We start from the raw sequence: 24,288 nt of genomic DNA, 5'->3' as shown, positions 1-24,288 counted from the left end.
CTTTAAACGCCCATCCTTTGTGGACTTCAGAAGTTACAACTTGTGTGTTATGCAGCTTCCTCTTCAGCAGTAGTGAGTGCATTTGCAAGAATCAAAGAGAAATCTGAAAAATCCAGCTGGTATGTGGATAATTTTGTCATATCAAAGCAGTAGACAAACATTTCATTTTTTTTCCTGGCACGGTGCCTCTCGCTAGCAGCTGTAATTTATCACAGAAAGCTGCAAGTGATGGCATGTGCTAAACTACTTCTCCAGTGAGCTGCCTTTGGGGGCTGAAGGAAGGAAGATGTGATTTTTCTATGGCCTTACTGAAAGGAGCCATCATTCTCCCACCTCTTGGTCGTGACTTGTGTACCTGGTGCCAGATGTAAGTAGAAGGAGTAAGAAAGCAAGAGCTCAGCCAGGCACAACTCTGGTTTTGGGGCACTTCCCCTCACTACAGTTTGGCCACTCTGCTCTGAGCTCACAGTGACCTTGCTATAAGGGCAACAGGACCCTCAAAAGGAAAACTGCTAAAACCCCACACTCGGTGCCAGTTCAGGGGATTTCAGCCAGCAGATTTTGGTTCAGGATCCCAGCTAATGACACACAACTGAGTCTTAGGAGTAGACTGAACTCTTCTTTTTGGATTGGTTCCAACTGAGGACTAAAGTGCACTTTTTGATGAGGAATATTGCATGTCCCTTCAGAGTGAGCACCAGAGTAAATCAACTCCTAAAGGAGCAACTCAGCTCCAAGAAATTATCTCTAGTGCAAGACACTGTCTGAACTACAGGGAGAAAATCCTTATCAGCTGGGTAGCTGGCTCCAGTTTGAGTTTGTAGCTGTCCAATGAGACTGAAGTGTTGCAGCAATAGTCCTGCAGAAAAACAATGGTGTTGAATGGAAAGGTTGCCCATACCCTCATTTCTGATAGTTTTCTGGTCTTTTTCAAACCTGTTCTCTGAACTGTTGAGTGCAAGCAGTGCAGACCCCTTGGACAGATGGTACATAATTCCTTAGCGGTGCTATCTGAAGAGTGGCCAAGCAGAATTGCTGCAGAATTGCTCAACACATGTTCTTTTGAAAAAGATTTTATTGCCCAAATAAATAAAATGTCAATCCTGGCTGCTGCATACATAGTAGTAATATGTTTTTTAGGGATATCCCTTCACCTAACAAGCCTTTTGTATGGAGGAATTACTCTGTGCTTTAGAAATGCAGTGTCTTGCTGCTACGCTGGCTCCACAGGGCATCTTGAATGACTGAAGGGTCAGGGGTGAGCAGGGTTTGTTTCCCTGGAGGTATCCAGCATGTTCTCCCCAGGACCTTGCAGGGCTGTCTTACACTGACCCTGATTGTTCAAGGGCAAGCACATGAAGCCGGGTTTGAAAATAAGTTATTCTGTTTTTTCTACTTCCTTTTTTGATCTGTTGTGTACGAAATTAAGTGTACATAAAGCAAACAGGCTTTTTTTTTTTTTTTTTTTTTTTTTTTTTTAAATTGGCAGCTGTGAGCTCGATTCCTGTCTCAGGTGCAGAGTAGAGTTGCCACAGTCCCTGGGGTACCTGCTGTTTATCTCTGCGATGTGTGTCAGCCACATCATCCTGTTGGCGTTTCCTCTGAGGTGTGCAGGGTAACCTGAGCTCCACATTCTCACTGGCACGGGCTCGGTGACAGCTGCAGCCTTGCTGACAGCTTGTGGAAAGAACAGGGAGATCTGAAACACTATAGCTCTGCTCAGCCCCCAGGACAGCAAATTCCCCCGTCACAGGCCTCTGCCCAGCTCCCTGGGTCCCCGGTGATCGTTCTCACCTAAGCAGAGGCTCTGGATTCCAGCAGCATTTTTTTAGCCACCCTTGGGACTCTTGGGTCAGTTGTGGCCTGGGGCAGTGCCGTGCTTTGAAGCCACATGGCTCTTGCTGATGTGACAAGTTCCCCACTGCCCTCCATTTTCCCTCCCAGCTTTTGGGTGGATGTAGGTTTGTGACCCAGGTGTAAAGAGGTGTGACAGTGATACACATCCTCCCCTGCGGCAGGGCTGGCTTCTTGCTAGGGAGCTGACAAGGAAAAGCCTGATGTTACTGCTGGCTGGGGCATCTCAAGGTGGGGGTGGCAGAACTGAGCCGGAGGTGAAGTAGCAGGACAGTGTGAAATTATCTGGAGTCTTCTCCCTGATAAGCTCCAGAATTCTGGCAACAGTTCACCCTAACTCTGAACTCTGGAGATCCCCTTGGGATGACAGAAAATTCTTCAGGCTTTGTAGAGGGATTAAGTAGGTTAAACAAACATTGTAGGACACGGTTAGGGTTGCATCAGCCATGGCAGACCCTGTGAGCTCACCTCCTGAACAGAGTCCCTGGGCATCTTCTGCCTGCAGGACTTGTTCTTTGTACTGTCTGATAGTGCCAAGGGCTTATATCGACCCCAGTTCCCGAACAGAAATGATCCCCAGGTGCTGTGTGCTCCTGGAGGTCAGGGCAGCACCCAGGAAACAGCTGTCCCTGCAAACAGGAACAGCACAAAGAAAATATTTGATTTAGACACTTCGGAGGAACTAAGTAAAACCTTTGATCTCAGGAGGGTTTCCTGTTCATAGAGGAAAACTCTTAGGTCCCAGAAGGGGAGCAGGGGGTCTGAGCAAACCCCCTCTGCATAGAGGGGACCTGAATAACATTTTGTGTTCTTTTGTGATTACAGTGATCTGCTGGGGAACAATTTTTATGCCTGATGTGATGACAAGGGAAGATAGTCAGGTCTGAGTCTGTGCATGCATCCTTCCCTCTCTTTTTCCAAAATCTCTGCTGGGCAATGTGGTTTGTCCTAAGATAAGATAAAGACATCAGGCAGGTTTTGCAGGAGGAACTCACTGAATGCTTGCATGATTAATGTATTTCAGAAATGGGGGAGCTGAGCTGTTTGTCATTGACTGTGGTGCACATCGACCTGCAAAAGGGTATAAAATGCTGCTGGAGTCTGGGCCAACCATGCAAACTGCTCTCCCAAGGTCACAGGCAGCTTCTGGGTGGTGTTTGTCATTCCTGCCCCTCTTGGGGACACCTGCAGGGTACGTCCAGCCAGAATGCCAGGAACACACAGAATACTCACTTTTGGAGGAGTAGTGAAAAACTAAGATCTGGTCAAATATAGAGATAAAATTCTAAAGCAGCTCCAAAGTTGCTTTATTGCTTTGTAACTGTGAATTTGGCAAGGTCAGAGAGTGTAAATCTGTATGTTTCTAGCCAAACCCGTGAATATTATAATCCTTTAGGCAAAGACTGTAACCAAATCTGAGACTAAGTGGACTGAGCTACACCAAGATTTCTCTGGGAGGTTTAGAGAGTGTGTGGGTCCCACTGAAGCTTCTGACCCAAGGGGAGGGACCATTCCTGTATATACCATATTTTGTGAGAGATGGTAGTTGTTGTTCAGGTACTGCATTGGTAATATATAAAAACTGCATTAGCCGTAAGTCTAATCATAATCACCCATGTACTCACTGTGTCCTACTTCTCATGTCTGGCCAAGAACCTTTCCTTGACCACTCTGTTACCCCTGGGCTGCACAAAAAGATGTCTTGGCCACATGCACAGCCTTGCTCTGCTGGTGCCTCTGTTTAGCAGATAGTTGTGTCTTCTGGGGCTGGGGGAGATCAGCACGAGTTTTGCCCTGTGACTCTGGGAATTCCCTTCAGTTTCAGGGATCCCCGAGCGTGGTGGGTCGAAGCCTGTGTGAGCGCCGGGGGGATGCCGATGCTGGCTGGCGGGATGGCAGACACCGGGACAGCAACCCCGGGCGTGGGGACACCCTGCAGCGCCCATTCCCTCTGCTGGGCACAGGGCCAGCCCAGAAATGCCTGCGGAGATATCAGCGGCGCCCAGCCCCATCAGCTGCCCTGTCCATCTTTAGCCCGGTCTCCGGTTACCAGCCTCCTCCCGCAGCTGCCTCCAAAGACGGGCAGAGCCACCTCCCGGAGCCTGGGCTGAGGCCGTGGGGAAGCACAGGGGGGATCCCGGGCAGGGGTAAGACTGATGTGTTTTCTCTGGAAGGAGTGAAGGACGCTGCAGATACGCCTGAGCCATGGCATTGCTGTGCTACAACAAGGGCTGCGGGCAGAGGTTTGATCCCGAGCACAACGCCGAGGGTGAGTGGATTCGTGTGCCTTGCACCGGAGGGAATGGGAATGCTGTGCTGCTTTCCCAGAGTGTGGCCGTGCTGCAGCCGAGCCGCCCAGCTCAGCACAGGCAGCCCATATGGCAGGAGCTGGCTCTGGAGCTGCCGCCTGGCACAGGTGGCTCGTGGGCAGGATCGCTTCTCCTGAAAGCTTTTGCCCGGTTTTCCCTTTTCAGATTCCTGCCTGTATCACCCGGGTGTCCCCATCTTCCACGATGCCCTGAAGGTGAGTGGGGCAGGAGCTGGGGCTGCAGCTGCAGGGAGAGTGACCTTGTGCCCAGCAGGGTTGCCCACACCTCACCAGCCTGTCATGTCCTGCTGTCTAGGGCTGGTCTTGTTGCAAGAAACGCACAACAGACTTCTCTGAGTTCCTCTCCATAAAGGTGAGCGACCTGCCAGCCCAAATGCACCCACTGTTCCTCCATCCCCATCCTTCTGGCCCCTGCCCAGTCCTGTCCCATCCCTGTCCTGTGTCAGGGATGTCCCTTTTGCCCTGCCAGCCAGGGATTTGCTATCTGCTTCCAAGGACCCTCCAAGCAAGGGTGCTGCTCCCAAAGTGCGAGGTCAGAGTCCATCTCTGCAGGACACTGAGCCACCACATCATGGAAACTCAGGGTTTGGGAACAGCCACCAGGTTGAGGAGGATAAAGCAGTCATCAGGCTTGTCTCTGCTGCTCAGGGATGCACAAAGGGGTTTCACAGCAAGGAGAAACCCCCTGAGCCTTCCAGCCAAGGGAAGACCTCAGATGAGCCAGAGGCCAAACCAGTGAAGGAGCTCATTGTCCAAGGACCAAAATCAGCTGAGAAGATGCTGCGGGAAAGACCAAGGTGAGATAGACTCAGCTTAACAGTCTCGTCCTGCTGTGTCACTTCTGTGTGTGTCCTGCCCTGCTGCTCTCTCAGGAGAGGCAATGACACTCAAACCACAGAAAAACCCACTTGGCCTTTGCTGCTGCTGTTTCCCAGCTCCGATGAGCCAAGACAACTGCTGCCAGTTAAAGTATCCAGGTCTCTGGAGCAGGCCCTGGAGAAACTGAACGTGTCCTCTGAGGACAAGATGCTCGAGAGCAGCTGTCCAGGTAGGGACAAGCTGATGCATGGCACTGGGGTTGCACATGGCAGGTTCAGCGACGGGTTTCGTATGACAGGCTCAGTGCAGTCAGTGAATGCTGCAGGTTCAGCTACCTGCAAACCTGCAAAACCTTGTCTTGGAGGCACATTGGGGTGGTCTGCGCTCAGCTGGGGGGCTGGCAGAGGGCTGGGGGAGATTTGGGGGCAGACGGGGGCTGTGTGTGTCCTGGGTGAAGCTGTGTTGCTCTCACAGGTGAGGAGGCTGCCCAGGTGAGAGCTGGCACCACGTGCAAGAACGCAGCCTGCAAGGCGGTGAGTAGCTGGCAAGGTCCCACCTTTACCCAGCCTGTGCCTTGTGGCCAGGAGCATCCCAGGTCCAGGAATCAGGCAGGTGGGAGGTGGCAGTGCCCACCTGCTCCATATTCTCATCTCACTCTGGGAGTGGCCCCCTCTGTCACCTCCCAACGACTTTCCTGCAAGAGGCTTCCAGATTGGTGGTACAATTGTGTTTCACTGCTGCTGATTGCTTGCAGTGAAACACAGCACGTATTCAGGATTGGACGTGTAGGCAAAATGCATGTGGAACAATTCCCACCTGCACTGAGCTGATGCAGCACAGCCCAATTTCTCTCTTGCCCGAGGCTGCCTTGTGGAGCACAGCCTGCCTGGAGGGTGAGTGGGAGGGAGTGAGCTGTGGCAGGGATAGCATGCTTGGAAAGCAGCAGTGAGGGAACAGGGAGCAAAAGGCAGGAGGTAGATGAGGACATAAGTCTGACATGCTCTGGAAAGGAGGGGAAAGGACAGGAATGACAAATGACCTCTTGCACCTCAGAGTGAATTTCTGTGGTGTCTAAACTTGCCCACTGTCCTTGTGCTGCCAAGCCCTGGGCTGGGAGCAGGCTGTGTTTGGGAGAAGGGGATGGAAGGGCTGCTGACAGGGTCACAGAGGTGACACTGTGGTCCTGGCAAGGTCAGGGTGGCTGCCCTGCCAGCAGGGAGCAGGCACGAGTGCTGGGCATGGTCCCAGAGCGAGTCTTCACAGATGCTGGACCTGGCAAAAGGGTGATGTTGGGCACTGTGCTGTACCCTCTACATGGATGGGCATTGATGAGTGACATCTGTGCCACGTCGTGCCAGAGACACAGACAGAGCTTTCCTCTGCTTCTTTCTCCACAGATCTACCAGGGTCCAGAGAGTAACACAGAGGTTTGCACGTTTCATCCTGGCGTTCCTGTCTTCCATGAGGGGTAAGAAACAACCCTTTACCAGAGAGCAAACTGACCCTGCCACGGGCTGAAAATGCCGCACAGCAAAGCTGTGTGGCACAGCACGGCCACTGCAGTTGTGGGTGACTGCAAGGGGACAGGTGGGCAGGGGGAGTTCTTGGTTACGAGCCCCTCTCCCTCCCCACCCTGCTGTGGTCCCCTCTCCTGCTCCTGACCCCACTCAGGTCACCCTGCTCTCCTCAGGATGAAGTACTGGAGCTGCTGTGGAATCAAAACCACGGACTTCAGTGCCTTCATGGAGCAGCCAGGCTGCAGCCGTGGGTGTCACTGCTGGACAGAAAAGAAGGTAAGGGGGCTCTCAGCAGAGGCAACTCATGTGAGCAATTGGCATTACTGGCATTTGAGAGTGCTCCTTCCCTTGCTCTGAATTCACACAGGTTTCTGCATTTAATTGTCTTAATATTCATAATTGCTGACAGATGACTGCACAGGGTTTGAATGTCTAATCTTCAGCCATCTGCCCTTTAAGATGCTGCTGTGCATTCACAAGATGTGCCAGCTCTCACACCCAATGGGCAGATGTGCAACAGAAAGCTGAACGAGGCAGGACCTGGCCCTGGACACAGCACAGCCAGCATTGCAGGCTGCCACATAGAGACAGGTGGCTGAGCACGGGAAAAGTCCTACCAAAAACCCCAAAGGCTTTGACAGATGATTGCAGAAAACTGAATTTGGCTTTAATGAAGCTTTCCCTCTGCAGCTGCTTCTCAGGAGGGATGTCATCCACATATCAACATGGTGTTGTGGCAGGGCAGTGGGGACAAGATCCCAATTCTCAATAATGTGTGTGTAAGTCTCTCCAGGAAAGTTCATGACTGGAAACAGGCTTGAGCTGGGAAAGTTGCACCAAAGCAGCCCAGGATAACCCTGAAAGTGCACTGTGTTCCTCTGAGTCAGCACCGCTCCCAGCAACCCTCTCTGAGCCAAATCTCTTTGTTCTGGAGCAGAAAACATATCCTCAATGTAAAGGAGACTGCAGTGAAGGAACTATGATGTTGTGATGCAGATGTTTTGTGCTAATTGTCACCTAAGTCTGGGGCCAGGACTCCTATTGCGGCATTTCTTTGGCTGGCAGTGTGGAGGGCTGCAGGGAATCTGTCTCCTCGTGATGGTCAGAAATGAGCCTGGTGGGGACACGGGCCTGTCAGTGCCTGTGATGCTGACAAGGTGGACAAAGGTGAAACGTGGCCAGCTGGGGCTCCTCTGACTCCCAAATGTAGCATGGTGGCACGATCCATGTCCAGCAACAGCCCCTGCATTGCCCTCCAGGCTGTTTCCTGGCTGTGCACAGCCCTTAGGAGCCTGGGCATAGCAGAGTGACTCAGGAACTAGAAGGAGATGTCTCTGATCTTAGAGTGTCCTGAAGCAACCCCAAGCACAGCACAGATGTCCAGTGTTGCATGGGACGGACAGCGTGGCAGGGGCTGCCCACCTCTGCATGAACCATCTCCCCTCAAAAACCTGCACAAAAGGCAGGGTTTGTTCTTGCTTAGCTGGTGCCAACCTGAACTAACCAGCAGAAAGGAGATGTGCTGTGGTGTTTCTTATCTTCTTTTCTTCCTGGTAGAGCTGGGATTAAGACACAGGAGACACAGTTTTCTCGTGTTCGGACTCAGTTGTTTATTAATTTATATCTAAAGTACAGTCTCACTAGTGGTGAACTCTAGCTAACAAGGTAGAAAATGGATCTGCCTCTCTTTTAAGTGCTAATTACCCAAAAATAAGATGACACTTATATTATTTACACTTTTAACCCAATAACTGACCACTTGAGGTCCGCAATGTGGACCTTTTCACCCAATTAGAAAAAAAACACCCAAAACCATGAAGAAGCAGGTGAAGAAGAAGGACTTAGCCAACGCCTTAAATCCTCCATCTTGCCCCAGATATATTACTATATACTAAAATCTTAAACTCTAAGTCTTTCACCCTGTGATATCACACAATTCTGTTCAAACTACACACCCACAACCCCAGGGCTATCACTCAATCTCAGAAGCCTCAGTTTAAATGCAGTGCTTGCTTGAGGGTCAGTGCCTTTTAGCACAGAAAGCCTGAAATTCTCAGCTTCCAGAATTCCAACAACATGCAAGGGAGCATCCTCTGTCTCAGACATCCATCCCCTCTGTTTGGGTGGTGCCTGAGCCCCAGCTGTGCCCTGATGGGTTCCTCTCCTCGGCAGGACAAGAAGGCAGTGCTGTGCCGGCAGGACTGGCACCAAACCAGCAGCCAGGTGGTGGTGACAGTCTATGCCAAGAACCCCCTGCCTGCCCTCAGCAGCGTGAAGGCCAATCGCACCGTGGTGAGTGCCCTGGGGATGTGCACCCTCATGCTCCACCTGAGTCTGCAGACCCAGGAGCCAGCTGGGTGCCTGGTGCCCTTTGGTGGCCTGTTTGACCTGTTGGTACAAGCAGGGCTGGCACTGCCAACCTGCCATCCCTGAGCTGAGAGCCTGCATCTGCCCAGCAGCTCTGGCTTTCAGCTTCAATGAGTGGATTTGCTGGCCTTGAATCCCTTGAGCTGTGACAGAGGTGAACCTGTCGTGCTCTGAAAGGGGTGAAATGTTGCCAGGTATTGAGGGGATCACCAGACCATTACACTGGAGCCAGGATGTGGGATGCAATATGGTGCTGAAAGGCACCGCACTGTCTGGGGGAAGAGCTCTGGCAGTGCTGTGCTACCCTCTCATAATTTTCTGTTGATCTTTCAGCTTGAAGCTCATGTCATCTTTGAAGGGAATAAGATTTTCCAAGCAGAACTGGAGCTCTGGGGGGTAAGATCCTGTTTGCTTTGATTTCCCTGTTCCAGCAGTCTGCATGGGGCTGGGCTGCAGTTTTGTGAGGCAGCCTGAGCTTTTCGTCCTGGCCTGGGTTGCCCAGAGACAGGCATTTACGGCCATCTCTGCTGGGAAATGCCTTAGGGGTTGTGAGGAGGCTGCTCTGATTGATTCAGGGCTAAGGTCAGAGCTGGAGGTCACTGCCAGCCCTATAGGTGTTCTGGCTTTGGTCCCAGGCTGCCCCAAATGTTCTTTGGCCCAGCAGGTCCCTGTCTCCCCCCCACAATCCTGCTGTGAGCTGCAGGCAGGCCACAGTCTGAGCCATGAGACTGATTTTTCAGCTGCTTTTGCTGGCTGGGGAGCAGCAGCCAGGCTCAGGAATTTGCATGTGCATTTCTTCTCTGTATTTCTGGTGCGTGCTGCCCGTGCCTGCAGGCAGCAGGGCGCTGACAGGTGTGGGTATGGCTGTGTCTCAGCACAGCTCGCTGCTGGGGAGAGGCTGCGCCGCAGCTGCGCCTGTGGCTGAGGCAAGCTGAGCTCTCCCGAGCTCTGTGTGAGCACTGTGGTGCTGCTGAGACACAACAATGTGAAGCTCAGCTCAGCTCAGCTCAGCTGCAGCCCAGGCTTCTCCTGGCACAGGAGATTTCTCCTCTGGGAGGGCTTTGGCAGTAAGGGTCGAGCTGAGTGTGTGCTGCCTGCCCTCCCCTGCCCGACTCACCGCTCCTTTCCCTCTCTCTAGACCATTGATGTGGAGAAGAGCTTTGTGAGCATGGTCCCAGCCAAGGTGGAGATCACGCTTTGCAAAGCCAGCCCAGGCTCCTGGGCCAGGCTGGAGCTCCCCCAAAGCAAGTTGCAGTCCTGTGGTGAGCAAGAGAAGGAAGCTGCAAACACAGAGGAGCCTGGGGCTGTGCAGGATGAGGACTCTGATGACAGCTTGAGCTGGTCCGAGGAGGAAGATGAAGAGCTGGAGATGGGAACACCGGGTATGGTAACACCGAGTAACTGATGGCCAAGTGCTTCAGCAGCCGAGCACGGCTGGTTCCTGAGCTGCTGGGCACCTTGGCACCAGCTCCAGAAGAGCAGACCTCATCCAGAACCGTGTGCAGGCTGCAGCACGGCCTCTCCCCGGTGCAGAAGGGACAATTAATAAATACCCAGAGCAAAGGTTGTCCTCTGAAATCTGTGACGGGAGCTGAAGAAACATCGGTGGGCCAAACCCGCAGTCACTTCCTCTTCTGTGCCTGCACCTTCGGTGTCCCTGGGTTCTGGGTGTTCAGAGCCCAGCACCCTCCCTGACCCTGGCATTTCTGGGGGTGGACACAGCCTTCCCTGCCGCTTCTGAGGCTGCTGAGCTGGGTGTAAGCTCTTGCCCTCTCCCTCGCCCGGCGCTGGCGAAGCCGGGCCCTTTGTCGGGAGGCGGTGACCGCGGGCACGGGAATGTCACCGCCGCCGGCAGGTCCAGCGGGGCCGTGGCGTTCGCTGCAAAGCCCCTTAGGGGCGTGAGGCCGCCCGGGGGAGCAGCGGGCGATGCCGAAGGCTGCGGAGGCGGCGGAGCTCCGCGGGTAACGCGGCACAGCGCCGGGAACGGGGGCGGAGGGCGGCGCACGCCGCGGACCGGAGCGTTCACCCGTGTGAGAAACCCAGCAGTCTTCTGCCACAGAGCCACCTAATTGGACAGTCGTATGGAGAGGAAGCGAAAGCTGTCTCTCAGTTTTGCCGTTCTTTCCTTTTGCTAGCATTATCTTTATTAAGGATATATTGTCCTTACTAAGGAAACATGTTGCATAGCTGTGGCTGTGCACACAGACCCGCGTGCGTATCTCTGCTCACGGGCATTGAGGTGAATCAACTGAGAAATCATCCAAAACCAGACCAAACCCTCTGGCTCGAGACGCATTCGGACAACGCATAATTACAAAACAACGCACTTAGCATTCAGCAGGATCATGGCGAGGCGGGGATGGCCGTGCTGTACGGGAGCATTCCGGATATCGGAGCATTCCGGATATCGGAGCATTCCGGAGCCACAGCCGCGGGCCGTGCCCGAGGGGATGCTCCGCCGGGCTCCGCCGGGCTCCGCTCCGCCCGCCCGGCCCCGGGGCCGCGCCCGCCGCGCCCGCGCTCCGCCCGCCCCGCCCGCGCCCCCTGGCGGCCCCTGGCCGAGGGAGCGGCGGCGCGCAGGGCGCGTGCGCGCGGCGGGCGGCGGCGGGCGCGGGGCGCGGCCGGGTCGAGGGTCCGCGGGCAGCGGCGGCCGCGGGGCCGCGCCGGAGGTGAGCGCGGGGCGGCGGCGCCGGGGCCGCGGGGGCGGGCGGAGGAGCGGCGGGGCCCCGAGAGCCCTTCGGGGCGGGCGCGGGGGGGGGAAGCGGCGGGGCCCGGCGGGCGGCGGGGGAGCGGGCCCCGCGCGTGGCCGCGTGTGTTCCCGCCCGGCCGTGCCGGAACATCCTCCGCTCCCGGCCCCGCCGGGCGCGCTGACAGCGGCCCGCGGCCTCTGCCCGCCCGGCACCTGTCCCCGCCCGGGAGTTCGGGGGTGCCGGCGGCTCATCAGCCGCAGCCGCGTGGCGTGCTGGCTTTGGGAAACCCGCAGGGTTCGGGAAGTGGGGTGCGCGCCCCGGCTGATGCACGGAGGTGAATGTGCCCGGGGATGCTGCGGAGGGGTTTGAAGGAGCCTTTTTCCCCGCGGGGATGTGCGGGAGCGGCCCCAGGGCAGGGCAGGGCAGGTCGCGCTTTCCCCCTTCCCGGTGTGCCGAGGCTGGGCCGGGCTGTGCCAGCGCGATGCTAATCCCTATCAGCAGCACCGCCACGAATTTGAGGCGACCTCTGCTCCCAGCGAGTGTCATAAAAAGTTGGCACGGCACGAGGTAGCCTTTGGAAAGGTGTCTTGCTTCATTGCTGAGAGTGAGGGATACCCAAGGGTAGGAAGGTTGGATTTGTCCTCCGGGAACTGGCCAAGTGCTGTCTCGGGAAGAGCAGTGCAAGGTGACCTAAAACATTCTGAGGGCTGCCAGGTATTGTCTCATTTAGCAGCTGCCACGGAGCTCCCCTTCATCAGCTCAGTGGTTTTCTTCTGCAGTCCTGTGAACTTTTAGTTTTATAACAACCTGCACCGGGTTCCTGCTTAACCTCAAACCCCAAGAAGCAATGTTGCTTTTTATTTGTTCTTGAACTTCTCTCTTTCTGTTTTTTTCCCCTGTCTTGTTTTCTGTTTTGTTTGGTTGTTGTTTTTTTTTCCAGGAACCAGTGAGTAATCAGTATCTGTTTATTCTTTATAAACACTTATTTATTCCCATCATAATTACTCTGAGTTATAAAAAAAGCTTTAAGTGCTTTAATTTAAAGGTTCTTTTACGTGTACCTTATGCTTGCAGTGTGTGGCCTGGGCTGGGGTGCAGCACTTCTTGTGGCAGCATCATTAGCTCTTTAGCCTCAAGCTCAGTTTTTGATTTTTAAGAAGCTCACGTTCTCTTCCGTGTAAGATGCAAAATACATCACTCAAAGGCATACTTTGGAGCCAGTTTGCCACTGTTCACCAGCACAGCGGTTTTTCTGCATGGAATTTAAGATTATGAGATGCATTTTAGATTAATATTTCCATTTTTAAAAGCTTTTAAGTATTATTCATTGAAGGAAGTTTGCAGAGATCCTGGAAAAACAATAAAACATGTGGTTTGCAATTAGTGGGAGGAAACTGAACGTGTGGTTTGATTTGCTTATGTGGTGAGGCTGTGATTTTTTTAGGGTCCAAAGTATTTTCACACAATCTGGTGTCACGTAAAGATTTTTACCTTTACAAGGAATGTTTTTTTTTTTTACTTTACATGCCTATATGTGTAAACCTGGTGAACTGCTGAGAGACTCCTTGACCCTGGTAACTTTTGCTCACATTTTAGAATTGCGATACTTGATGCAAATGAGACTTGGCAATTGTTGCAGTATTGTAGTGCACAAGCCATGATAAAATACACACTGAGTGCATGCATTAACTCCTGTCTTAGTCATACCAAAACTCTTTGAAAAAAAAACTGGTATTGATTGAGCCGGTGCATTTTTGTTTGTTTTTGTTTGGGGGTTTGTTTGTTTGTTTTGGTTTCTGTGTTTGGGGTTTTTCTGTTTTCATTTGGGGGTTTTTGTTTGATTTTGTTTCGCTTTTGTTTTTTGTTGGGGTTTGTTTGTTTTTTTTCTTTGTTTATTCTTGTTTGTGTTTTTATTTTTTATTAACTCTGCCTCCCACCAGTGAAATTTGGGCGTGGAGGAGAAGGAATCAGAGGAGTGCAATCCAGTGAATAGTGTGGAGGGGCTTTTTTTTTTGTCACAGAAAGAAGCTTGGATTTTCCTGGTGTAACTTTGCCCTTCGTGTACAACAATGGCTTTGTTACAACTGAGAGTGCCAGGTGACAAAAGATGACAGGAAGACATATTAACATATTTTTATTTTTCTTTTTTTTACCTCAAATAGGAATCAAGAATGCTTAAACTGGATTTATCATTCATCCTGCAACGTGCTTAGAACGCCTCGCCACAAAACCTTATGTCTGAGGTACTGTTTGTTTCTTTTAGCCAACAGTAGAGACTAATGCCTTGGCCAAATCTATGGGAGGTGGAAAGGACATGGTTATTAACTTTTTATGAACTGACTGTGACCCCCCCCCCCAGAAGCTGTTGCAAGTTGTATCACCCAGGAGGTGAGGGCAGAGCACCCTGCAGCCCCAGCTCCTGTTTTTACACCTTTGCTGTGCTCACCATCAAAGGGTCACTTGTGAAGGGTCCCTGTCTTGATCAATCCGTGCCTCTGCACGTGGTTGCAGGAGGAAAATCCAGGCTTAGTGCTCTGCAGCTTTTGGTTGTGGCAGGCTATGTGTCATGTTCATACTCTGGGGATCCAGATATCTACTGAAGTCTTGGGTTTTGGTTCCCGTGGGCTGTGCAGCTGCACCGTGGCACAGTGTTGTTTCATCTGCTGTGCCTCACTTTCATGAGCTAATGCCCTTTGGAAATATTAATTATCCATTCAGAATCTTGGATTCATAGAATTTAAGGTGTTTGATGTTTGGTCACTAATGTCATTGCTCTGCTATAAAATTTGGAGTATAAGTGCCTGTAGTAAGAGATTTGTGTAGCTGAGTTGCCCAAATACCTCATGCAGAAGACTTAATTTTCACTGTAGTTTCCTAAGAGATATTGCTTATGTGTGTTTCATCCCTGAAAAAAGAATCTTTAAATCAATAAACCAATTTCAGCTTAATTTGAGAGAGGTAGAGGTTTTAAAAATTTTATTTGAAAGGTTTTGAAGGATTTCTTTTATTTCCTAGAAAGAACTTTTTGTATCAAAAGGCATGAAGGGCTTTCTAGCATTGGCACTGAAGGAACAACCAGCAAGAATTGCGCTCCTGTTGTGTGCTGGGGAGCTGAATTTATAAGCAAAGAGCTCAGGAGAGAGCTCTTCCTCAGTTCTGTTGTTCATGTGGAGCCTGGGTGGTGGACTGCACAGTTCCTGCTGTGCTGCTCCAGTCTGCCTTCCCTTGTGGATTTTTTTTCCCCCTCTCTGCAGCCGCTCAGACTGTTGCAGTTTTGTTTCTCTTGCAGGTAAATGGCAGGACAGAAAGTGGTGTGAAAACTTTGAGAGGCACTGAGAAGTCCAAGTAGGTCACTCATTGCTGAGGGATATGAGGGATGAGGTCTCCTATTTAACTTTTCCTGCTCTTTCTTGGCACGCATTCTGAATGCCTGGCACTTCTCCATCCCTTTGGCACTTGCCTAAAACAATGGCAAGTAAGCTGAGCTGTTGTGGGATAGTAGCAGAGTCTTGATTAAATTGCTGAGGGCCCCTCTCTTCCCTGCTAGGCCTGGTGGGTAAGCTGCACATGTGAATTAACTCCTTTGCATGGGTGAGGATGGTGTGATATATTTAGAACTGCCCTATCCACCCAGTTCTTTGTTGAAAGTTCCTGCCTGACTTCATGTTTCAGGCAGGCAGAGTGAATCCTCTCTGATCTAGTTTTCATTAATGAAAGATGAGCAATTAAGTTGTTTAGATTTCTTAACTTCTGCCTGCCCCTGGTAAAGCAGGATCTGGTTCTCCAAAGCAGCGAGGGCTTGATGAAATGTGACGGCTGAGCAGAGTGACACAGCTCAGTACAGCTGATTTCAGCTGAGCTCCTAGAGAGTTTTCTGATCAGTTTTGGCCAAAGTGGGGCCCTATCTGAACTCTAAAGAGAAGGCAGGAAGAGCTGACAAACTCAGTGAGTTTATCAAAGAACAATATCAAAACTAAAATCCACCTATCAAAGAGGCATCTGATGTTAACAGAGCAAAGGCAGAGGCATGTCCTGCTAAGAAGTAGTTTTGCAAAGAGGATATAGAAGCATAGGAAGTAAAAAAACCCCCATAAATCTACAAAACTACAAAAGGATCCAGGTTCCTGTTTTCTCTCTGTTTTCTGTCACTGTATTCTCCCTTCTCTCAGCAGGCAGGGAACTTCCCTTCAGGAGTATTGAAGGGAAGATCTGGAAGTTGTTTCTCTACCACAAAAAAAATTTGATGCAACATGAAATTACTCTGTGTTCCAAGGAGTGAATTTCCCCAGCAAATGTTCGTCTGGAGAGCACACTGTCCATGCTAATGATACCAGAAAATGCTTAATTAGGTCAGAACAGGAGCAGCTCTTCAGATGATGTCTTGACATGTTGATTGAGATCTTGCACATTCCAGGGGAAGTGCCAGGTGTGCAGGCAGTGAAGTCAGACTTAGCAGCATCTTCTGAGAAGGAAACTGACACAAACAGGGAATGCCAGTTTTCAAATTCAAAGTCATTGTTGGACAAGATAGAAATAACTCTTATCTAAGGATTTTTGCGCAACACTTCTGCGTGGGGTGATTTTTGTTGTTGTTGTTGCTTTTTAAAAAGGTATTGTTTAATTTGAAAATTATTCCCATTCTGCTGTAACTGCTAGAACCTCAACTGTAATGCAAGTCCTTTCTCTGCAAGGACTAAAGAACCTGGATTACCTCTCACTATTTTGGATTTTCTGTTCACTTGTTTCTCTTGCTGCGTAACCTTTCAACTTGGCTTTGAAGCTTGTGCCCAGCTTTCTGTTTCTGAACTGTTTTTTTTTTTTTTAATGTGTTGACGTGTTAATCGGTATTTTTCTCCCTTTCAGTTCTTGTTACTTGTCATATGTGGAGATTTTCTTTCTAAAGTTTCCTCAAAAATTCTTTTGAAGGTCACCAAGAAAGTCCTGAACAGACTCTAAACCAATTTTCCTACTCTTGCTAATATTCATTGGTATATGTTTGTTTTGTTTTTGGAGTATGGGGTTTTTTTCAATGTATATTTATATTTAGATAACATGCAGTGCCAACTTCAAGGATGCTTAAGGAATAAGAATTTTCCATACAAATTTGAACCCCAGCCTTTTATTCTCTTATGAGAGTTTTATTGTAGACAAATTGTTTACTCAAAAAATAATTAGAGATTTCATACATTATGAGTTATTAAGTACATGGATTTAATAGAAAAGACCTGATGGAGGTAATATTAGTTTGCTTGGTTGTGACTTAAATTGAAAAAACCCTTTGTCTTCCATACATAAATATTTAGCCAAACTACCCTTGCTCACAACATAGTTTTCTGGAGTCAAGTAGCTTCTTTCTACTCTTTTTTTTTTTTTTTAAATTAATTTGTCTAAATTTTGTGTTTCAATACAAATAATGTGTATCCTGGTGTGTGTTTGTTTTTCTGTATTGCATATGCCACACACGATTCCTTTCAGCTCAGGCAACCTCCTTTAAAGGGGCCCTTCAGAGAATCATACTTAAAAGCCTACAAGCTCTTTAGCTGTGTTTGTGTAGTTAATACTTTGCCCAATGCCTTGGCAGGTTTGCATGGAGTTATTTCCCCTTGCAAATGTTGCTCTTCTACAATCCTAGTTTTAATGAGGTAGTTCAAGGTATTAGTGCCCTGAAAAGAGCATTCATGTTTCAGGCTTCTTTTGTTACTTTATTACCGATTTCCAAATTGAAATCGCTAATTCTCAAATAAAACACCAACCAAGTAATCTTTGAGTAACACAGTTTCACTGGATATTTTGAATCAGATTGTGTTAGCTGCTGATGGTCTTGGGATACCGGTGGCTTTGGAGTCTATCCGTTTGGGAAGCTGTTTTGCCTGACAGTGCTGGTGTGATGACCCCCAGTCATCACAGTTTGGGGTTACCCTCTCACTCTGTGCAGAGCTCTGGACAGAAGTGCATAGAGATTTAAGAGACGTAAGTCCTTGGGGGGGGCTTGTTTGGGTTTTAAAGAGAGATCTGTTTACAAGTGTTCGCAATTTGTTTATTTCAGAAACCAGGGGTTGGGCATATAAAAGGCTTTGTGTATCATCTCGTTCTTCATGAGACTTTTGTTGCTGACTTAGCTCTGCCATCCCTGTGATGTCACTTGTTACTGACTGGTCAAAATGAATTTTCTGCTGCACAGATAGTTCATTTGGGAAAAAAAAAAAACCCTCTTGCTCTGGAAGCAGTGGTGTTGGTCACCACCAAGGTTTCTGGCACAGCATGTTCTGGTCCTTCAGGGGTTTGGTGTAAATGCAGGAATGGGTTTTAAAACCTGCCCTGTGTGCTGCAGACCAGCCAGGCTTTGGCAGCAGTAGCAGCATAAGGTGATTCCTCCCCACCAGGTGTGGCCACTGGGGTTTCTATCGTGTGTGTGTACAAACACTGACACTTCTTAAGCTCTGTGTGTGGTGACCAGTCAGTGTCACTCCAGTTGCTTGCTGCAGCTTTGTGCCAAAGCTTTAGGTAGCCTGTTTGCACTTAGTTCAGAAGAACTGTGTGCTCCCGGTGAGAATGTGGATACAGATAAAGACTTCCCCTAAAAGGACAAAGCTGAGGCTTTAATGGGAATGAATTATTGATTTGTTTGGATGGTCTTGAAGTTCTATCTTCCCTTTGCTCCTTTGACACTGTTGGAGCAGAGATCTTTCTGGAATATGCAATCAAAATAGTTTAGGTAGGGAGGAACCTTTGAAAGTCATCTGGTTCAACCACCCTGCAGTGAGTGGGGACGTCTTCAACAAGTTCAGGTTGCTCAGGGGTACAGCCAGCTTGGCCTTCAATGTTTCCAGGGATGGGGCAGCCACAGTTTCTCTGGGCAACCTGTGCCAGTGTTTCACCACCCTCCCTGTAAATTACTTCTACTCTAAATGTAATCTAAATCAGGTTTTTTCTAGTTTAAAGCAATTGCTCCATGTTCTATCATAACAGGCCCTGCTAAAAAGTTCTTCCCACTATTCTCTTCTGTTTGAAGCAGGGTATTTTCTGCTGGTTGCAAGCTGAGGATTTACTGATAGTACCTCAAAGGCATTTGGGTGAGAAGGCAGATGCAAGTTCCTTCTTGTTCAGGCTAGCAGTGGAAGCTCCAGCACACAAGAAAAGTACAACAAATGACTGCTTGTAGTTAGTTCCATGCTGTTTTCAAACTTCTTGCTGTTCATGTGATGAAAGTCTAAGACTAATTTTGTTTTAGACTGTATCAGTTTGATTGTCAAACCTACTCTTCACATATCAGGAAAGCGATGCGGAAAACCTCTGAGTGTCAAGTATCTCTGGAGTAACAATTCCCCAGCAAAGCTGTTTGGCTGCTGATCTTTTAGGGCATGTATCTTTCTTATGGTCATTATTTAGAGGACACCAAGTAACTCAAGCCTGTTAAGTCCTGCATGTTCTGTCAGTGATTAGTGAGAGTAATCTGTTCTTGGCTTCTTTAGAAAAATTCTTTATGGATTCTAATCTGGGTTACTATGGCTAGTTTGATTTCAAAGAACAGCTTTTCTTGAGCGTGCTACTTTCTGAACCTTTTATCTGGTGTCCTGTAAATAATGTAGTTTATTCAGGACTGATTGATCTGAAGGTAGTGAATTATTATTGTAAACAGTAACAGTGCAGCCCAGAAATTATCATCTTGATTTTATTTATAACTTTTGGACCTTTCTTTGTGGTAAACTATTGGTATCTGACTGTGTAGGCAAGTGTGAGTATTGGAGAGTGTGTGTGTGTAGAGAGTTTTGTGTGAACCTACAAACGACAGGGTATCTTGTTACTGGGTCACAATCCCTTTCCACTTGCAGGTGCCTCTAAGGACTTGTCCTTTTGCCTGTGGGAAAAACAGTCTGGCAGTAAGGCAAGACTGTGGGAATTTGGCTAATTTGTCCTTACATGGTTGGAATGCAGCCAATTGTCACTTAGCTCTCCACTCATTGCATCTCCATTTCACTATTGTCTTTGTAGCCCCGAGCTCTCCAGAGTGGCTTGAGACACTGAATGTGATAAGAAATCCTCAGCTACATTAAAACCACTTGCTAAAGCTTATCTTTTCAGTAACCACCACTGAGTGTGCTTTGCTTAACTCCCGTCTCCTTGCTTTTGAGCAGGACTTTGTTTCTGGGTGAAGAATGCAGACCATAAAGTGCGTGGTGGTCGGAGATGGCGCGGTGGGAAAAACTTGCCTCCTCATCAGCTACACCACCAACGCCTTCCCAGAGGAGTACATCCCCACCGTGTTTGACAACTACAGTGCCCAGATGACCGTGGACGGCCGGACAGTCAGCCTGAACCTCTGGGACACTGCGGGCCAGGAGGAGTACGACCGCCTGCGCACGCTCTCCTATCCCCAAACCAACGTCTTCATCATCTGCTTCTCCATCGGCAGCCCCTCCTCCTACGCCAACGTCAGGCACAAGTGGCACCCCGAGGTGTCTCACCACTGTCCAAATGTCCCCATCCTTCTGGTGGGCACCAAGAGAGACTTGAGAAGTGACCTGGAAACGGTTAAAAAGTTGAAAGAGCAGAGCTTGGCTCCCACCACCCCGCAGCAGGGGACTTCACTGGCTAAACAAATCGGAGCGGTCAAATATTTGGAGTGCTCGGCGTTGAATCAGGAGGGTGTTCGGGAGGTGTTTGCTGAAGCTGTCCGTGCAGTTCTGTATCCTGTGACAAAGAAGAACACAAGAAAATGTGTCTTATTGTAGTTGCCTTTGGGTGGTGGATGTTGGTGGTTGACTAGAATCTTGGAGGGCTTTTTAATGAGTTAAATTGAAGATTTGCGTCTTGCACTAACAGCTCTAAGCAGAAATGGTTTATACAATGAATATTCTCGCAGTCTTACTGCTTCAGGGAAACTGAAACAGAACAGGTTGTGGTTTTTTTTTTTCCAACTGAGAGGTCAAATACCTACTTTATTTCTAAAGTTCCAGTCTCCAGCTTCTCCAGGGATCACTTGATTATTTTAGTGGAGGAAAAATAAAAGAGGAGACCTCTTTGAAGCCACTTCTTTACTAGATAGCCATCAGTTACTAGATTTGCTGAAAAGCACAAATTCTGATAACTTTCCTTTAAGTGTAGCTGCTGCTTTTCCCATCCTTTATTTTCTGATTGAATTTGTTTTACAAACAGAAGCCTGGCTGTCCAGTTGTTTTGTCCATTTAAAGCTTGAAAACAATTTGTTTACTTGCAAAAATGCCTGAACTATTACTGAGATTCACCTTATAGTGAACTGTGATTGATTGTATGAAAAGTTAGCATTAGGCATGGTTAATGCAATGAGCAAGACCAAGGGAATACCTGCAATGATTTTTTAATAGAAACAGGAGCTGATTTCTCCTTATGTAAGGAACTTAGAATAATGATGACTCACTCAAATGAGTGATTTTCATAGTTTTGAGGTGGAGAAGTGGAAGAGTAGTTTAGATTCAAGTCTTCCATAATCTTCTAAACTGAGATTTTATTTCACTGTCCAAAGAGACTTTGCACCCTGAGAATGAAGTTTTAACAGTTACCTTCTCAGGCTGACTGAGGTATTTGGGATGACACTTCTCAAAATGAGATTTTCAGTGTAATCCCTTTGATGAATCCCAGAGACTTGACAGCAGCTCTTGGGGAATTAATTGCTTCAATTCCTAACATTCTTGGGGCCACCATCTGAGATTTTTATGGCAAATTCCTTCATTGTTTTTCTGTGAGAAGACTGACAGAAAATTTGGAGGTTCTGTTCACAGGAACCCCGTGCTTCTTCCTGTTTTCAGTTCAGTCAGTAACGGTTAGCCAGTCACTGGATAGGATTACCTGGGCTGTTTTTTCCTCTCCTGGAATGCTCAGTTATTATAAACTCTTCTTTAACTGAAGTTCTATTTACACACTTCTTTTAACCTTCTCTAGCAGCTCTAGTAAGTGGCAGCTGGCTTTTATTTTCAGGATGTGCACTGTTCTTTATGTGTGGTTCCGGGACCAGCTGAGGAGTGAGCGCATGAGCCCTTCCTTAGACTCAACCTTCCAGCTCCGTGGTATGAAAGCAGCATGCTTCAAAGATACTTTGTGTGAAACCACTGGTGCTGGACTGGGCTTTGTTGTCTGAAGTTGACAGTGCTGTCTTTGTCTGGCTGCAGCCTCAATTGGTCATTCAGAACTTGCTTTTTTTTTTTTTTTCTTGTGATTCCCACACATGCGGAACCGCGCTGGTGTATACCCTGGTCAGAAAAAAAAGTGCCTCGTTTTGGCAAGGTAACAGAAAATACATCAACAAGGTTGTTAGGGATCTTGTATTTATTTGACCTTGCTTTATCTGATGCTGGCAAAAATACCAGGTGGATAGAAACGTTTGCATTTGTGCCCTAATTCCACTATTTGGATAGAAATGTTGGTATTTGTGCCCTAATTTGAAGAGGATGTGCCTTTCTTCAGCTGGTGTAACTGATGCTGACACTAACTGCAGGGGTTTTTTTTTAATCTGGGACGTGCTCATTTTGGTCCTGCTTTAGCCAATTGCAACCCACAGATTACCAATTGCCATTAATCCAAATACTGGTTCCTGTGGTTAGTGAGCCAACAGAGAGTTCCAAACGCTGAGCACAGGCAGTACCAAAACACCCCTTCTGCAGGATGTTTGCAAAGCCTACAGACTCTGCACATTTTTCTTCACCAAGTGCCATTGCCTGGAGTGTCTTCGTGTCTCTTGCACTTGCAGAGGAAGTGCTGTTCCAGATGTGGTTCCTGCCCTGAAGGCTGTGAGGGTGTAGAGAATTCACTGAGATAACCTCATACTTACCACGTTCTGCCTTTGCTTTAGCTGTAGGCCTTTAGTGTGGGCTGGACTTGCAGGCAGCAATTAACTCTGTGCCTTGTAATTCGAGATTATTTTCTGTAGGTAAATTTCAGTAACTGAGTAAATAGACTTTATCATGTTTAAAATGTATTTATTTAAGCCAGTGCACATGGTTTGTTTTAATGCTGGTCAGACCTAAATCAACTGCCTAGTGACCCCGGTGCAAGCCCATAACCTCTGCTTTATTCAGAAATGTACTTTTAAAAGTCTGTGATTTGTTTGAACTAGTCTTAAGAGGTGCCTGAAATTAAAAGTCTACTTTTTTTTTTTTTTTTTTTTTTTTTTGGCTACGTATATTTGCAGTTTTGTACTGAAGCTACTACTGTTTTTAAAAGTTTTTACTTTTTTACATACTGAAATCTTTTAATCCTGCGTCTTTTTGTGGTTATTCCTAACTGAATTACAAGCATTTTGTGGAGAAGAAATCTTGTGAGCGAGAATTATTGCACAACCCCTCCATTTCTGTAGGCTCAAGCAGCCATCCTGGAGTGAACTGGAAGAGAGTATAGCGAGATAAAATTCAACTGCTTAATCAATTTATTTGATTTGGTTACACTGTTGATTGCATTATGCCAGAACACCTTAACCCTGCTTAGATTACTTAGTTAATGGATTGCACAACAGTGCTGAGGAGAATAACATGATAGTGATGAAAATGAGCAGAGGGAACTTTGAACCATCAAAGATTTTTTACTCACTTTGGAGAACCTGATTACTTAAATGCTTTATATTTCTGTCACTCTCTGACAGGAGTAAAAGTCCTGGCTTGTAGCTGGTTTCCTCCAGCCCCTGAGCTTCAGGGCAAATCCAGCGAGCTTTTCCATTCAGTGGGCATTCTCCTTTTCATCATCCTCCTTCCTTTTCCCCCTCCCCTGGAATTCTTGGTGCCTTTTATTGTGAGTAGTCCAGTGCTTCAGTTTACAATCAGTTCTGTTTCTCCCATGCTTTATATTTCTTCTGTGGGCAGTTGACAAGTACAGGCTTCACATAATCCCGTGGCTGGATTTTGTCTTGTTATGGGAGGTCAGAAAACTCAGTGTGGGTTTCCTGAATGGTTCAAGGTCCTTCGGTTTGTTACTGAGTAGAGATGCAGTGTGTATGTCTTAATTCACAGAAGAGATTCACTGTGAAGACACAGATTTGACCCTTTGCTTTGTGAATGATTTCTGAACTACTTGGGTTTTGTTTTTTTTTTTTTAAAACACAGCTGACGCTGAGCAGTTCAGGAATTGCGTGTCCAAAGGCTATCCCATGAGGTGTGCTTAGATGTGGAAGTGCTTTCTTCAGTTTACAGCTGTAGCTATTTCTATGAAATTTAAACTAGAAGAACCTCCCTGTGCTTTGTCTCCGGGTGCTAAACCTCACTCTGTAGAAACCTTGGTGCTGCTTGGGCTGACCCCGAGAAGTGGATGGATCACGAGGGGGATCCCAACCCCCTGATCGGGCAGCAAGGACCACCCATCAGCAGTGGGAGCCCAAGACTCTCAAGTGTGGTACTGATACATACACTGGCAACTTGATTTTATGCTATAAAATAATTTGTATTACATCTAACAGTTTTAAAGGGTTTTTTGTCCTCTTTTTTTTTTTAATAAATTATGCATAATTACATTGTAATAAACCTTTCCTCACCTCTCTGGCTGTCGCATTAACTCGCCCTGCTGTTTGTACCGCACCTGTGCTGAAGGCAGCTCTTTCCTGTGGAAAGCCGGCCGCGGTTCCTCGGGGCAATAAAAAGGAATTTTTGGGAAGGGCGGAGCGTCTGCGCCTCCTTGCTGCGCCGCGGGGCGGGGCCGCGCGGGGGCGCTGTGGGCGGGCGCCGCTCCCGGGGCCGCTCCCGCCGCCGTTTCC

The 24,288-nt window shown here is 48.4% G+C and overlaps 2 protein-coding genes across 3 annotated transcripts; both read left to right on the top strand.

Moving 5' to 3' along the window:
* Positions 1 to 3,941: 3,941 nt before the first annotated feature.
* On the top strand, positions 3,942 to 10,527 carry ITGB1BP2 (integrin subunit beta 1 binding protein 2). The gene is made up of 11 exons (XM_066202398.1): positions 3,942 to 4,123; positions 4,329 to 4,378; positions 4,479 to 4,535; positions 4,832 to 4,980; positions 5,119 to 5,231; positions 5,477 to 5,535; positions 6,400 to 6,470; positions 6,693 to 6,795; positions 8,692 to 8,811; positions 9,220 to 9,282; positions 10,025 to 10,527. Exons 1-11 carry the CDS (start codon positions 4,060 to 4,062, stop codon positions 10,289 to 10,291), a joined length of 1,116 nt encoding a protein of 371 aa, XP_066058495.1. The 5' UTR covers positions 3,942 to 4,059; the 3' UTR covers positions 10,292 to 10,527.
* Positions 10,528 to 11,488: 961 nt separating this feature from the next.
* Positions 11,489 to 24,188, top strand: LOC136300360 (rho-related GTP-binding protein RhoG-like). 2 transcript variants are annotated; one of them, XM_066202709.1, is made up of 3 exons: positions 11,489 to 11,555; positions 13,739 to 13,819; positions 19,712 to 24,188. In XM_066202709.1, exon 3 carries the CDS (start codon positions 19,733 to 19,735, stop codon positions 20,306 to 20,308), a length of 576 nt encoding a protein of 191 aa, XP_066058806.1. In that variant the 5' UTR covers positions 11,489 to 11,555; positions 13,739 to 13,819; positions 19,712 to 19,732; the 3' UTR covers positions 20,309 to 24,188. The 2 variants fall into 2 exon arrangements, with proteins under 2 accessions (XP_066058806.1, XP_066058807.1); XM_066202710.1 differs by lacking the exons at positions 11,489 to 11,555; positions 13,739 to 13,819 and adding an exon at positions 14,864 to 14,921.
* The last annotated feature ends 100 nt before the right edge of the window (positions 24,189 to 24,288 follow it).

This window comes from Chamaea fasciata, unplaced genomic scaffold, assembly GCF_029207755.1.
Source record: "Chamaea fasciata isolate MVZ Bird 193981 ecotype frontalis unplaced genomic scaffold, bChaFas1.0.hap1 SCAF_22, whole genome shotgun sequence".
Lineage (NCBI taxonomy): Eukaryota > Metazoa > Chordata > Aves > Passeriformes > Sylviidae > Chamaea > Chamaea fasciata.
The sequence above is the reverse complement of the archived record's forward strand: the minus strand, read 5'-3'. Positions and strand labels throughout refer to the sequence as shown.